Source organism: Solanum dulcamara, chromosome 8 (genome assembly GCF_947179165.1).
Source record: "Solanum dulcamara chromosome 8, daSolDulc1.2, whole genome shotgun sequence".
Lineage (NCBI taxonomy): Eukaryota > Viridiplantae > Streptophyta > Magnoliopsida > Solanales > Solanaceae > Solanum > Solanum dulcamara.
Genome location: NC_077244.1, coordinates 75,392,290 through 75,407,853, shown reverse-complemented (window position 1 = coordinate 75,407,853; position 15,564 = coordinate 75,392,290). Strand labels below are relative to the sequence as shown.

Below are 15,564 nucleotides of genomic sequence, written 5' to 3'. Positions count from 1 at the left end.
ATAATCATCACACGACTAAAATCAGGCTGGAACGTATTAACAAAATATTCCACTAAATCCCGAGTTAAACGAATAGAAGGTGATGGAGAAAAAAGAAATTGAACATTTCAAGATCATTAAGATGACTAATCAACAAATAAAATATATGAAGCATGAAAGTTTAAAAAAGAGGAGCAGAACTCCTAAGTAGATTGATTGAACTGCCAATTCTGCTAGACAGCAAGTGTAAGTCATTAACATAGTGTTTCACTCCATACATTGAAAAGCATCACATTTCCAATCACACATAACGTGAGAGAGTAAAATCTTGGATTTGGACAATAATTACATGGTATCAAGAGCCTGTTATGACATCACGGAGAAGTTGATACTAACATACAGAAAGTACTCTACTATTTCCTCAACCATAAAGAAGATGCAAACACAGCAGAACAGACAATGAGTCTGCCACTTCACATACTGCCCTTTTATAGTTGAACCCTCAGGAACTGGAAGTCAGTTGAAGTATCACTTACGATCTTACTTTAGCAAGACGAGCCCTTAGTTCTTCTAGATCTTCCTCGTCATCAGCATCCTGAAAGAATTACATATCACCTTATTTCATCATCGATGAGATCAATTACACTTCTATGCAACGGATTATAGATGTGACATACCTCTGCATCTCCTACTGCCTGAGCAGGTTGCTTTAGCTTCTCCTTTCGGACTGCTTCAGGAAGTTGCGCAGCAGTCTCACCAGCAAGTTCAGTTAAGACCCTGTCAACTTCTTCTTCAATCTCATCTTCTATGTCTTCTGAATCCAATGCACTGTCCACTGCATCATTCACAATTTCTTCAATGACACCAGCCTGCAGCAAAGTAGAGAGAGTGAATTCCATTTCAAGTAGAAAGACACACAAAAAGAAAAAGTGGAATAAATATTCCGGTTTCTTTCCTCCCCATTTTCTCTTGTGGTAGAGGCTGGCTAGTTGATTCAAAAGTTAAAGTGCAGAATTTGTCCTCATTTTCTCATAGGAAGGCAGGCTAATCGATTGGAAGGAAAATAAAAGTGCAGAAGAAGCAAGAGTAGAAAGAACAAAACATGACCATGGCGCGTCATAGAACTTAACAAACTATTTAAAAATCAGACACATACAAATCCAAAGGTGATTCACCAACCAAGAGAGAACTCAGAAGCCTCTCCAGAGCTTAAAAATCTAATGCCAAATAGATACCTTGGTCATCTCTTTATTGAATTCCTGCATTGTAATAGCCACTTCTGGAGCCTTCATAAGATTATTAACGAGCTTCATGACCTCAGCACTCTTGGACAAATGCCCCACTGTGCGAGCGATAGCTGCAAACATGAATAAGAAGATTATGAGATACTTGAAGGCATTCAACATACAAAATATGGTTGTCTAGCTGCAGTTTAAGACAAATTTACATCACTGTTAGTTATCTCAAGGAAAGTATCGCTGTAACATGTAATGGAGCAGAAGAATTTCGATCAGAAGTGTCTTAAAGATGAGATTCAGCCTTTAAAATGTGCGTACAATCAGTTTTGCTAGATATCTTAGCAAAATATGAGCATCCAAAATCAAAACTAAGCAAGAGGAAACAATCTTGGGAAGTGTTAGACAAAGCTAGGTGTACGATATGACAGAAATGCCGGGATATAAGGTGATAATGTAAAAAAAAATTCATTTCTAGCATTAAAAATTCCAAATGTCTGCTATAAACCTTTACTTGCCAAATGTCTTACCGACACTAATAAAACTATCAGAAACCACCCTTCATAGAAAAGTTCCTTCCTAAGCATAAAGATAAGGCTTAACTCACTATCTTAAACTACACTAAAATCTTAATACAATAAAATAATTCTAAGTTACTCGGACTCTTCACTTTCGATGCCGTACCCGGGTCGGATTCTCCAAAAGTACACTACTTTTGGAGAATCCGACGCGCACCCGCTGACATTTTTGAAGAGTCCGAGCAACATAATAAAATATCTCTATATATGAAAAACGCGACATGCTTCCAATAATTATAACAAACTTACCAAAAGTCCATTCTAGTAACTAGAAGACAAAAGATTTTCTTTTCCTTTAGAACAAATAAAAATGAATTTAGTTGTGGAATTTCAGAGAAGAGTATGAAGGTGATTGCTAACTTTATTAGTTCTTACATTACTAGTTCCCGGTACCTAAAAAATCTGTGGGCTAACACACACGAAAAACTTGCAAAATCGCCTAATTCCTGTTGCGTTGCCAATAAGATGCTCGTAAACCCCTCTAAAGCGACGTCGGGGCTACTGGAGTCGTTGTCTGGGGCTACAGATTAGACAGTTACTTCTGTCTCCTATCTAAATGCTCCAGAGTTGCTGAGTATATTTACTCATCAGTGGTATGTACAAGGAATTAGATATTAGTGATGCAACTAGACTATACTGAACTATTCAATCTCCTCCGGCGTATGGGAAGAAAGTAATGCATGATTTCATGTTTTTCTGACATTTTCTGGATCATCAAGAGTTCCTGACCCTTTAAGCGATCAACAACTAGGACTAAACAGAGGTTCCGTAGGAAAGAGTGATTATGAGACAGGGACTCGTGTATTCCCTCCTCCTTGTTTACTTACAAGTTACATCTCAAGCTCTTTCACAATTGCCATAACCAACTATAATGGAAGCCAAAGGGTAATTGAGGACCAAACAGGATAAAAAGTGAATATATTATGATTGGATAGAAAGACATGATTAGATACAGAGATTAGTTAGAAGCTCCCTTTCCAATATATATTTTAACAGTTCAGATAAAACATGGCGGGCGATGGAACCAGAAAGAAGTAGCAAGAACTAGAAACTCAAAGTGGGGTCAATGGATCAATCATTACTCTTTTCACCGCTGTCCAGTTTCTCCTTTCAGTCGTGATGAGCACGAGGCAATCTTTAAAAGATAATGATGATAGGAGCGAAGAGAGCAATGCAGTCACACATAAAAAGGAACAGGAGGGAAGAGAGCAATGCAGTCAAACATAAAAAGTACTCCTTTATATCAACTCAAATGAGAGTCATAGTTTTGTTTACCAAATATTTCCAATCGTCTATCCCCCAAAAAGAATATTTCACCTCTTATCATAGAACACCAGAAATATAAGAAATTTTGGGAGTCCTAATTCTAACTTCCCCACATCTGCAAATCAAAAAGTAATCTATTACATCATAATTAATCTTCAAGTCAATAGGCTACGCATCTTGAAACTCCAACTCAATAAATTATGCAAGATATATTTTTCCTCAAGAGGGGGCAAAAGTAAAACGGGATATTTAGTTTGAATTGAGGGCGTATATATGGTGACACAATTAAAAATTTCCTGAAACAATACTTGCACCCAGGAAACTGAGAAGCCCGTAAGGAGTGAATTTGACAACATCCTAAAATGTTAAAGAGTCAGATAAGAGAGAACACATCACTTCATCCACATCAAGAATAATTAATACTTCATTTTCAGAATACAGTGCTTCCAACAATTTGCTCATCAGAGATCTTAGAGGAGCGATTACACACTTGTCAATAAATAACGACAAAATACAAGATGGAGTAAGAGTATCATACCGACACTTTCTCCAAGGTGCATGGATATCGAATTCAACTGCGCCTTGTTCTCATACAATCGGTTCACAGTTCTTTTAGAGCTCACGAGCTCTTTGGCTAGTGACTATGAAAAAACACAACACTAAAATGTGAATAAGCAATAGAAAATAAAATTATGAAATCAGAAGGCAGAATAATTGTTGATGATTACCCTGGAATACTGGAAAGCCCTAATATGTTCAACATAGACAAAATAACTCTTTAATCCCAGAAATCAGAAACTAGTGTTTTCTCTATGACAAACTACCAAATAAAGTTCCAGATAGTGTGCTTGGTTCTTGAATAAATACCACGAAGAGAAAACCAAACATCAATAAATAAAGATGAAACATTATTCAAACACCTGGAACTCCTAGAAAAGACCCAGACAGAAATGCACTTTTAGTCCTCTGTGTATGATGCAATGCTCCAAAATGCTCAACTTATAATGTAATTCTGTAAAATATCAACGTTAACAAATTCTAAGATTGCCATTCGTTTAGCCATTAATTTAAAATTTTCTTACCTCAAAAAATCAAACTTTCAGCTACTATTTTATACTTCCTTCAGTTGTCACTAACTTAATATGCCCATCAAGCTCTATCAAATAACATGGGATGGAGGAAGGGGAATTCGGCCCATGCTTCTCATTCTCATTTCAACAACTCTATTCCTAGGTCCAAAATAACAAAAGTTTACAAGATCTAGCTTAACAACGACAACGCCCATCCTTCTCTTTATCATTTCACCAACTCTATTCAGAAGTTAGGGTTGGCTACACAAATTCTCACTGAGCATTTCACTCCAATTAAGCTCATCTAATCCTAATAAATTCCATAATTCTTCAGCAAATGCTAGAGAATGTCATTCATAATATATATATATATATATATATATATATATATATATATATATATATATATATATATGAATAAACAACTTTAACAAAATATAAAATATTAAATGAACACCACAAAAGTATTATGATATATAGTCTAGCAATTTCCAACATATTCCAAATAGTAAATTAACTTTCTGATATTATTTGGACATTCCCCAAGAGGCAGCAGAATGACATAGGTCCATCTAGCTAACAAACTACAGCGAAAAGACCCTTAAATTTTGTTAACCAGAATGGAAACCAAGGAGGAGGGGAAAACAATATCAACTACAAGATGAAATGCTTTTTGCGAATGCAGAACTCTTAAGACACGACCCCGAACTTCAAAATACACCAAATACAAGTGTGCTTCATGCAAATTCTCTCATTATAAGTGGTAAAAAGCATCACAAACTAAAACACAAACTTCCATCTCACATCAACAGCCTTATTCCTGAAACAACAAAATTTTCTCAAAGAGCATACTTAACAATACTTCTCAGTTGATATTCCTTTATCAAAGTATTACAAAACTAAAAAAGCAATCATCAGCATTCAGCAGAAGACTTGAGCCAGATAAGCAAATATGTTTCAAAGTGAAAAGTTCAATTATAGCAGTTTTAAATTACCTTGGCAGAACCCATGTCATTTCTCTTTGCAGCTTCTTTAATTGATTTCTGTACAATCTTCTCCTCTCTCTGTATATCTGATGAAACCCCCAAATTACATGAAACCAAACAAAATGAATCAATATCCACCATCAATAATCATCAAAAGTTCCAAATCACCCAAAAAAAAAACCTTTTCTTCCTTAACTTGAAAATTAAACAGAAAGGGGGAAAGGGGTGCAGAATTTGTTTTACCTCGAATTTGGCGTTCGATATTTCGGCACTCTTGACGGAGGCGACGTTGCCAATCTCTCAAAAGCTGTTGAGGGTTCGGTTTCGGCTTCAATATATTCTTCACTTTCTCCATTTTCCCCTTTAATCAAAGCACTCAATTGAAGATCGAAGAGCAATAAATCCAATTCTCGAATACTTTTATGCTGATGATGGTCCACTTTCGAACCTAAGAAAACCTTACGACTTATCTATTCAACACGCTAAATTTTCAGGAAAAAAAAAACGGAAACTTTTGATCAATTGACTTGGATGAGGAGTGAAAAAGAAATATGATCAGAAAGGTGCGTAGGCGACAAGCAGCAACAGCCAGATTACTAGTTTAAGTCTGACATGGCGGATTCCCTTTTTATTTATTTTACTAGGAGAAACCAAATAATATATAACAACAAATATGTTAATTACATACATAAGAACCTTAATATTTTTGAGCTGTGATTCATTTTAGGAAAAAATATCACATATTATTAAAAAAAAGGTTGAAAAATTATTAGGCCATACATGTCCAAATATGTCAATAGTGTTTGGTTATTGTAACTTCCCCATTTCAGATTGTTAACACCATCATCTTTCTGTTGAGTATTTGGAGTAGTGTTCACTACTACCTGTCTTCTTTCGTCACCACTCAGTCACCAACGCCTTCAATTCGCCATATATACCATTACCATCAACATAAACTATTTATCCGTTTTTTGTGGATGGTTTATGTTGATAGTAATGATATATGTGGTGAAGGTTTTGATGACTTTAGATGATGGTGGAAGAATTTGAAGAAGGATTGGTGTAGTAAATTGATATGTTATCTGATTTAAATGAATGAGACTAACGATGAATGACAAATATGAATCACTTTATTAATGATTGAGGTATATACGGTCTGATAATACAATGAAGGTTAATATGAAACTTTTTTCAAAGTGAAAAGGTAAATATAACTCTTCTTCCTTCATTTTATCCTCCATTATTGGAGATTCATTCGAACTACTCCACTAAGTGTTTGATGTGACAAGAAATATATATTAGAAAAATACTTTTGATAAATAACCTAACTTTTAATTAGACTGTCGTAAGATACTTTCAATAAAATTATTTTTTTACTAGAATTAAGTATTATTATCAATCTGCAATACTCAAAAAAATCATAAAAATACTATCTAGCTTGTTAATATGAGAATCAGTACTTAATAACTATTGTTTCCGCTCTCAAATTGAATATAGAAAAATTATTTTTTAAGCAATGTCATGTTTCTGCCACCACCTTGAAAATGTATTTGAAATGCAACTTGAAAGTGGTGTGAATGATCTTGATACTAGGAGAGTTGCTATGTATGTTATTATTATATGTAAAAAGTTCTAAAAACTTCATCAAATTATAAATTGAACACATAATATTTTTTAAAAAATAATGAATGAAAATGGAAGAATCTAAAGGTGAATATCTATTATGTATTTGCATCTGTTATTGGTTAGAAGTTAGAACAACTCATGACCAAAAAAAAAAAAAAAAAAAAAATTGGGATGGGGAGATTTGGTAGTCTTGCAAATCTCATCCTATGCTACTTGAGAATTAATGGTCAGAGATGAAAATCTATGAAGTTGGGCTTTGGTATCTATATGTTTTGGGCCTATTGTTCGGCAAAACTATTTACGAGTTATTTATTTTCAAACGACCAATGCAAAGGATGAAGCTATTTCTCCACATAGATTATATGCGTAGACATTTATAAAGATAGTTCATTTTGAGCCAAGAGTCTATGGCTATCGGAAAAAACTTTCGACCTCACAAGATAAAGGTAAAATATCCTTATCAGATCACATTGTTTTGTTGATATTGTAGCTTTCAAGAGTTCAGTTCGGAAGCAGTTGTCCTTTTGTATTGTATCTTCTATTTACAAGTTTTTTTCTTAAAGAAACAAACAACTCTTTTATTTGAAAGTTGAAAAAAAAATAGTGTAACAAACAAAAAATTCCGACCTGCCGGATTCGAACCAGCGACCTAAAGATTGTCTGCCAGGCATTTCACCAACTACAGTCTTCCGCTCTACCAACTGAGCTAAGGTCGGTTGTTGCTTTGGTAATCACAAGTTTAGTTTTATTAAATGTTTTCTCTAGGCTAGTCTTACTCCCTCCGCCGTATATTAGTTTGTCCACTTTTTCCTTTACATATTTCTTAAGAAATGATAAATAAAAAGAATAGTTTTATTAATTTACCCTTAAAATTAGTTTTTGTTGAAACTTTACAAATTTGATTGTACACTTTCAAAAAGAATTAATGGTAAGATTAATGGAATTTTTTCTTTTAATTAATTCACTTTTGATTTTGTAAATTTACAAACAATTTAGATAACTATCTTAGTAACGTGGATAATTAATATGAGACGGTGGAGTAGTATTCTCTTTAGTAGAATCACAGTTTTAAAAAAATGACACTCCTTTAAATTCTCATTCAAAATGATCTATTTATATGAAACACGTACTATTGTTATATTTTTGCCCTTAAAAGATATAAGGATATTTATTTTTAGAGCAAAAGACGATTAACATTTTGATTTTTGGTAATATGATTTAGTAGTAAATAGATATTGGCAAAGAGTTGAACCTGCTAGTTTCAGAAAGAGTCTGATCTCGACTTTAGTTCAGTATGGCCAACTCAATCTTGTTCAGTTTGGCTGGCTCGATTAGTCGTTTTCATTTTTATTTTAAAATTTCCTTATGCTTGATATATTAATTTAATAATTATAAATTAATAAATTCTCGCTTTTTTACTCAAATTATGAAGTAATTTGTTCAAGAAATTAGAAAGGATGAAGAAAATGCAGATTGTAGAGAGAGAATTAAGAGCCTAGCTCTTAACTCTTAACCTTTCTGACAGTTAATAAATCAAAAAGATTCGGCAAAAGTATCTGCATTGGAATTCGATTATATTCGGATTGCATATTGTAAGGCCCCATTCAATCATTACACCACAATTCATATTAATGATATGGATATAATTAAGGGTGAGCGTTCAGTTCTTCGGTTCGGTTTTGCTAAAATTCAATTCAATTCTTCGGTGTTCGATTTTGAAAAAGTGTGCACCGTATTCCGAATCAAACTAGATCGGTTCAATTTTTTCAACTTCAATTCAATTTATTTCGATGTTTTTAAAACTATTTTTCCATGAAAATTAAGTTTCTTTGTCGTGTCTTATGGAGAAGGGACAAAAAAAATAAAAGTACATACATAGTTTCACAAAACTATTTCATAAAGACTATTTGGCAAACACGCTGATGCAGCCTTGTTATATATCAAAGCGTTTAAGTGATAGTACTGATGCATCCATTACATCAGGATGATCATTAGTGATACCCAGAGAATTCTCAAAAAGATTGTTAGTGTGTGAACATTTTAACATTTTATTAAATTGCAATTTTAGCAATTGTTCATTGATGACATTTAATGTCATTTTTATTATTCTTTCTTTAGTGCATAAAAATGTCTTTCATTATCATCTTTATTTAGTGCAAGACTAAATCATTCCATTATGTATTTTTAATTTAATTATCACTAATAAGTGGTGCACTAAATCATATTATTATGTATTTTTAATTTAATTATCACTAATAAGTGGTGCACTAAATCATAATGGTGCACTAAATCATAATGGTACACTAAATGATGATAATGATGGCATTCTATTATTTTTTCATCTTTGTATGATTTTCTCTCCTATAAATAGAGAGGTCTTCTTTGTTTTGAAGGGATAATAAGAGAAGAAAAAATTGAGAGAGTTAAGTTTATATAAAAAAGAGAGTTCTTATTAGTTGAAGGGAGGTGTTCTTTGTGTAGAGCTTTAAACTCAACTCTTGTCCAGAGTTTGTTGAGTTACATTTTTGTGATAAGGCTGTTGTATCCTGGAGGGGACAAGTCAAGAGGACTACTGCTGGACCAGTGAAACGATTTACTGCAGTGGGCTTGAATCTCCTTAAAGAGAGCGAGATATCCGCGCCTCAGCCAAGAAGTGAAGTTAATTTCTTCATTTTATTTTTTAATTGTAATTTGTAATCTTATAATTTCTCCAATAATTTTAAGGAGATTCAATATGGCTACAATTGAAAAATCCGCGGATATCAAGATGGAAGATCTAAACAAACCATTTCGGTTTAATGGTAATCATTTCAAGAGATGGAAGGGTAAAGTACTTTTCTACTTAAGTCTTCTCAATGTTTCATATGTGTTGACTCAAAAAAATCCTAATAAAGTTGACATCCTCTCCATGGATAACGATGAACTAATTTCTCATCAAGAGAAAGTGGAAAAGTACAATAATGATTCCTACAAGTGTCGGTATTATATTCTTAATTGTCTATCTGATAATTTTTATGATTATTATGATAGAACTTACTCTAGTGCAAAGAAAATATGGAAAGCATTGCAGAGTAAATATGATACCGAAGAAGCTGGAGCGAAAAAATATGCTGCTAGTCGATTTTTTCATTTCCAAATGGTGGATGATAAATCAGTGATAGACCAAGCTCAAGATTTTATAATGATCGTTGGAGAGCTCAGGTCTGAGGAAGTCAAAATTGGAGACAATCTTATTGTTTGTGGCATAATAGACAAACTTCCACCTTCATGGAAGGAGTTTCAAAAAACTATGCGCCACAAACAAAAGGAAACCTCTCTTGAGACTTTGATCATGAAAATCCGCATGGAAGAGGAGGCAAGGGGCCAAGATGCACTTTTACAAAATGAAGAGAGCAACATCACAACGAAGGTAAATTTAGTTACTTCAAAATATATTACTCCTGAATCTAACAAAAATACTCTTTAAAGCCTAAGAAGAAAAAGTTCAAGAAAAATAATGGTAGACTTTCCAAGAAAAATAATGGTGAAAATAGCCAAGCACAAAATCAACAAGTTTATGATAAAAGACCGTGCTTTGTCTGTGGCAAGAGTGGGCATATTGCTCGATTTTGCAGATACCGGAAACGTGGTCCTATACCTCAGGCAAACGTTACCGAAGAGCCTTTTGTGGCAATGATTACAGACATAAACATGGTTGAGAATGTTGATGGATGGTGGGCTGATTCTGGTGCAAACCGTTATGTCTGTTATGACAAAGATTGGTTTAAAAAATATACTCCTTTTGGAGAGCCCAAAACCATCATGCTCGGTGATTCTCATACTATTCAAGTGCTTGGAACGGGAGATGTCGAATTGTGTTTTACCTCTGGAAGGATATTAACTTTGAAAGATGTACTTTATACTCCTTCCATGAGAAAAAACTTGATGTCTAGTTTTCTTCTTAATAAAGCAGGCTTTAAACAAATTATTGAATCTGATCAATATGTAATTGTGAAAAAAAGTATTTTTGTGGGAAAGGGGTATGCTTGTGATGGGATGTTTAAACTGAATGTTGAAATGAATAAAATTTCTACTTCTGTTTACATGCTTTCTTCTACTAATTTTTGGCATGCTCGTTTGTGTCATATTAATGATCGTTATGTTGGAATCATGAGTAATTTAGGATTAATCCCAGTGATTAAAAAGAATTTTGAAAAGTGTGAAGCTTGTAGTAAAGCAAAAATCACTAAAAGGCCTCATTTTAAAGTTGAAAGAAAAACTGATTTATTAGAATTAGTTCACACTGATATTTGTGAACTTGGAGGAATTTTAACTCGTGGAGGAAATAGATATTTTATCACTTTCATTGATGATTTTTCTAAGTTTACATATGTTTACTTAATGAAAAATAAAAGTGATGCTTTTGAAAATTTTAAATTTTTTCTCCATGAGGTTGAAAATCAGTTTGGGAAGAAAATAAAAAGAATTAGAAGTGATAGAGGCCGTGAATATGAGTCAAATGAGTTTAATTCTTTTGTTAGATCATTGAGAATAATTCATGAAACTACTCCTCCTTATTCACCTTCATCTAATGGTGTAGCGGAAAGGAAAAATAGAACTTTGGTTGAATTGACTAATGCCATGCTTATTGAGTCAAATGCACCTTTGAATTTTTGGGGTGAAGCTATTTTGACTGCGTGTTATGTGTTAAATCGAGTGCCTCATAAAAAGACTAAACTAACACCTTTTGAGTTGTGGAAAGGTCATAAGCCAAATTTGGGATATCTAAGAGTTTGGGGTTGTCTAGCCTTTGTGAGGCTAATGGATCCCAAAGTTACAAAATTGGGTAAGAAAGTTACTACTTGTGCTTTTCTTGGTTATGATTCAAATAGTACAGCCTATAGATTTTTTAATCTTGAAGATAAAATTGTAATAGAATCAGGTGATGCTATTTTTCATGAAAATAAATTTCCTTTTGATTCTAAAAATAGTGGGGGTCAAAGAATTGAACAAAATATTTTATCACTACCTAGTTCTTCTTCTTCCATTTTAAAAAATAAAGAAATTGATGATTTTGAGGTAAGAAGAAGTAAAAGAGCTAGAGTAGAAAAAGATTTTGGGCCTGATTTTTATGTTTTTAATGTTGGAGATGACCCTTTCACTTTACAAGAAGCTTTATCTTCGTATGATTTTATTTTTTGGAAAGAGGCTGTAAATGATGAAATGGAATCACTAATTTCTAATAAAACTTGGAAGTTAGTTGATTTACCACCAGGTTGTAAAACAATTGGTTGCAAATGGGTCTTACGAAAAAAGTTAAAACCAGATGGATCAATCGATAAATATAAGGCTAGACTAGTTGCTAAAGGGTTTAAGCAACTAGAAGGCCTAGAGTTTTTTGATACTTTTTCTCCGGTAACAAGAATTACATCCATTAGACTTTTAATTGCTATGGCTGCAATTTTTGATTTGCATATTCATCAAATGGATGTAAAAACTACTTTTTTAAATGGAGAACTTAATGAAGAAATTTATATGGAACAACCTGAAGGTTTTGTTGAAGCAGGCCAAGAAAGCAAAGTATGTAAACTTACTAAATCCCTATATGGCTTGAAACAGGCACCAAAGCAATGGCATGAAAAGTTTGATTCCTGCATGATTGAAAATGATTTTAAAACAAATGAGTGTGATAAGTGCATATATCATAAGTCTTGGAATAATACACATGTTATTATTTGCCTATATGTTGATGATTTATTGATCTTTGGCTCGAATATGAATGTTATTGATGATACTAAGAACATTCTTAGAAGCCATTTTGATATGAAAGATCTTGGTGAGGCAAATTTTATTCTAGGAATAAAAATTACTAGAACATGTGATGGAATTTTCCTTGACCAGTCACATTATGTTGAGAAAATTTTAAAAAAATATAACTTTCTTGATTGCAAGCATGTTTTAACTCCTTTTGATTCAAATGTACACTTGTTTCCTGTTCAAAGTGAAATTGATGTGATAAATCAAAAGGAATATGCTAGCGTAATTGGAAGTTTGAGATATGTGACTGATTGCACTAGGCCTGATATTGCATATGCAGTAGGAGTACTTAGCAGGTTTACTAGCAAGCCAGGTAATGAACATTGGCATGCTATAACAAGAGTTATGAGATATTTAATTGGAACAAAAATTTGTGGTTTGTTCTATAAAAAATATCCTGCTGTACTTGAAGGCTTTTCTGATGCAGATTGGAACACTTTAGCAGGTGATTCCTGTTCTACCACTGGTTACATTTTTACATTGGGTGGTGGTGCTGTTTGTTGGAAATCAAAAAAACAAACTATAATTGCTAACTCTACCATGGAGGCTGAACTAATTGCTTTAGCTTCAGCTAGTGAGGAAGCGAATTGGTTAAGAGATTTATTATTTCAAATACCTTATTTTGAAAAACCAATTCCTCCAATTTTAATTCATTGTGATAGCACTGCAGCAATTGGTAGAGTTCAAAATCGTTATTACAACGGTAAATCCAGACCTATAAGGAGGAAACACAGTAATGTAAGATCATATTTGACAAGTGGTACCATTAATGTTGATTATGTCAAATCTTGTGAAAATCTTGCAGATCCTCTTACTAAGGCCTTAACAAGAGAAAAGGTCTGGAGCACATCGAGGGGGATGGGATTGAAGCCTATAAATACATGAGTCATATATGAGGAAACCCAACTTGGAGACTAGAGATCCTATAACCAGGTTCAATGGGAAAAACGAATCATATGATGACTTGTTGTGAAAAAAATGCACTATTTTTATTCCCTCTCTATGATGTGAGTGCATTGTTTCCTGTAGTGAATTGAGGAGGTTGAGTTTAAAAAACTCTTAATGAAAATCTGTAGCCCGTATGGGTGGAGTGTTAAATTTACAGGAGCACTCTTGATAGATTTCACCTATGTGAGTATGGAAGTAGGCCGCTTCCTATGAGAATTAGGCTTATTCTCAAAAGCACTCATAAAACCGGGATAGCATAAGGCCGTAATGTGCTGGCTTTTAAAGCTCGTGACAATACCTTGATTACTATGTGTGAGCAGTAATATTTTATGTCCCTTAAGCAGTCATAGTTCAAGTCTGAGACCACTATGACTCTGGAGTAAAAGTTATTGTTTCACTAAGTGGAGGTTCAATGCAGAGCACACCTTCATTATGTATAGTAATCTTCCTTCAGCTGATAAACTCTCTTATACAATATTAAAATGAGTGGGGGATTGTTAGTGTGTGAACATTTTAACATTTTATTAAATTGCAATTTTAGCAATTGTCCATTGATGACATTTAATGTCATCTTTATTATTCTTTCTTTAGTGCATAAAAATGTCTTTCATTATCATCTTTATTTAGTGCAAGACTAAATCATTCCATTATGTATTTTTAATTTAATTATCACTAATAAGTGGTGCACTAAATCATATTATTATGTATTTTTAATTTAATTATCACTAATAAGTGGTGCACTAAATCATAATGGTGCACTAAATCATAATGGTACACTAAATGATGATAATGATGGCATTCTATTATTTTTTCATCTTTGTATGATTTTCTCTCCTATAAATAGAGAGGTCTTCTTTGTTTTGAAGGGATAATAAGAGAAGAAAAAATTGAGAGAGTTAAGTTTATATAAAAAAGAGAGTTCTTATTAGTTGAAGGGAGGTGTTCTTTGTGTAGAGCTTTAAACTCAACTCTTGTCCAGAGTTTGTTGAGTTACATTTTTGTGATAAGGCTGTTGTATCCTGGAGGGGACAAGTCAAGAGGACTACTGCTGGACCAGTGAAACGATTTACTGCAGTGGGCTTGAATCTCCTTAAAGAGAGCGAGATATCCGCGCCTCAGCCAAGAAGTGAAGTTAATTTCTTCATTTTATTTTTTAATTGTAATTTGTAATCTTATAATTTCTCCAACAGATTTGTTTGTTATCTTCGCATAACTAGTTCCTAAAGTGTCTGCTTTCATTTTATCTCAAATAAATATCAGAGGAACTATCAAAATGGTGGGTATATCAAACACAACCTTCTTATTTATTATACTCCAATAAGATATAATGAGTGACACTTTATTGGACTTTTTTTTATATAATCTATTGGTTTGGACTTATTTTTTATAATACTAAATGAAAGTAACAAAAAACCTAATTTGAACTTATTTTTAATTCACACTGTATTCATTTTGGCGTTAAACCTGGTTAATTAATATTCCACTGGTTATGTAGGTAAATAACAATTTAATAAAATCATACTACAAAAATGGATTAGAAAAAAATATACTTTTAGAAGGTATTTATTCGATCTTCCAAAAAAAATATATACTACAATATACTTTTTCAACGGCCCATTTGTTTTTCCACACTTTCACGGCCCATTCATAATTAGTCAAAGATCCAATTCTATTTCTATCCAAGTCCAGAATTTAAGCCCCTTAATGGTACGATAGCCTCTAGCAATACAATTTGGTGTGGACACAAAATTTAAAACATTTTTTTCTACATTATACATATCATATTGTCAACAATAGGACAAAATAGTACAGCTAAAGCTAAATTTACAGCTTCTTTTAACATCAAATTTCAAAATTTATTCTACGCGTTTCTAAAAATTGTATGTAATAATTTTAGAACGTTACATTGACACTAATGGTAATTGGAAATGTGAAATGAGCATGTTTGGTTATGGCCAAAAATGTTTGGGAAAGAATAACAATTAGTAGATATAGTAAAGATGTTTGTCTGTACCTAATTTTTTCTTATTTATTAGCTACCAACTTTATGTTAGCGACGGATGACAGAGGAAATTCAAAT

The 15,564-nt window shown here is 33.0% G+C and overlaps 1 protein-coding gene and 1 non-coding gene across 2 annotated transcripts; both read right to left on the bottom strand.

The window, feature by feature from the left end:
* Positions 1–122: 122 nt before the first annotated feature.
* Positions 123–5,742, bottom strand: LOC129899703 (vacuolar protein sorting-associated protein 24 homolog 1-like). Its single transcript, XM_055974730.1, has 6 exons — positions 5,358–5,742; positions 5,124–5,200; positions 3,597–3,699; positions 1,215–1,336; positions 657–848; positions 123–574 (listed from the first exon to the last, which is right to left on the bottom strand). Exons 1-6 carry the CDS (start codon positions 5,467–5,469, stop codon positions 512–514), a joined length of 669 nt encoding a protein of 222 aa, XP_055830705.1. The 5' UTR covers positions 5,470–5,742; the 3' UTR covers positions 123–511.
* A 1,619-nt stretch (positions 5,743–7,361) lies between these two features.
* TRNAY-GUA (transfer RNA tyrosine (anticodon GUA)) lies at positions 7,362–7,456 on the bottom strand. Its single transcript has 2 exons — positions 7,420–7,456; positions 7,362–7,397 (listed from the first exon to the last, which is right to left on the bottom strand). It is a non-coding gene; the product is annotated as a tRNA-Tyr (tRNA).
* Positions 7,457–15,564: the final 8,108 nt, after the last annotated feature.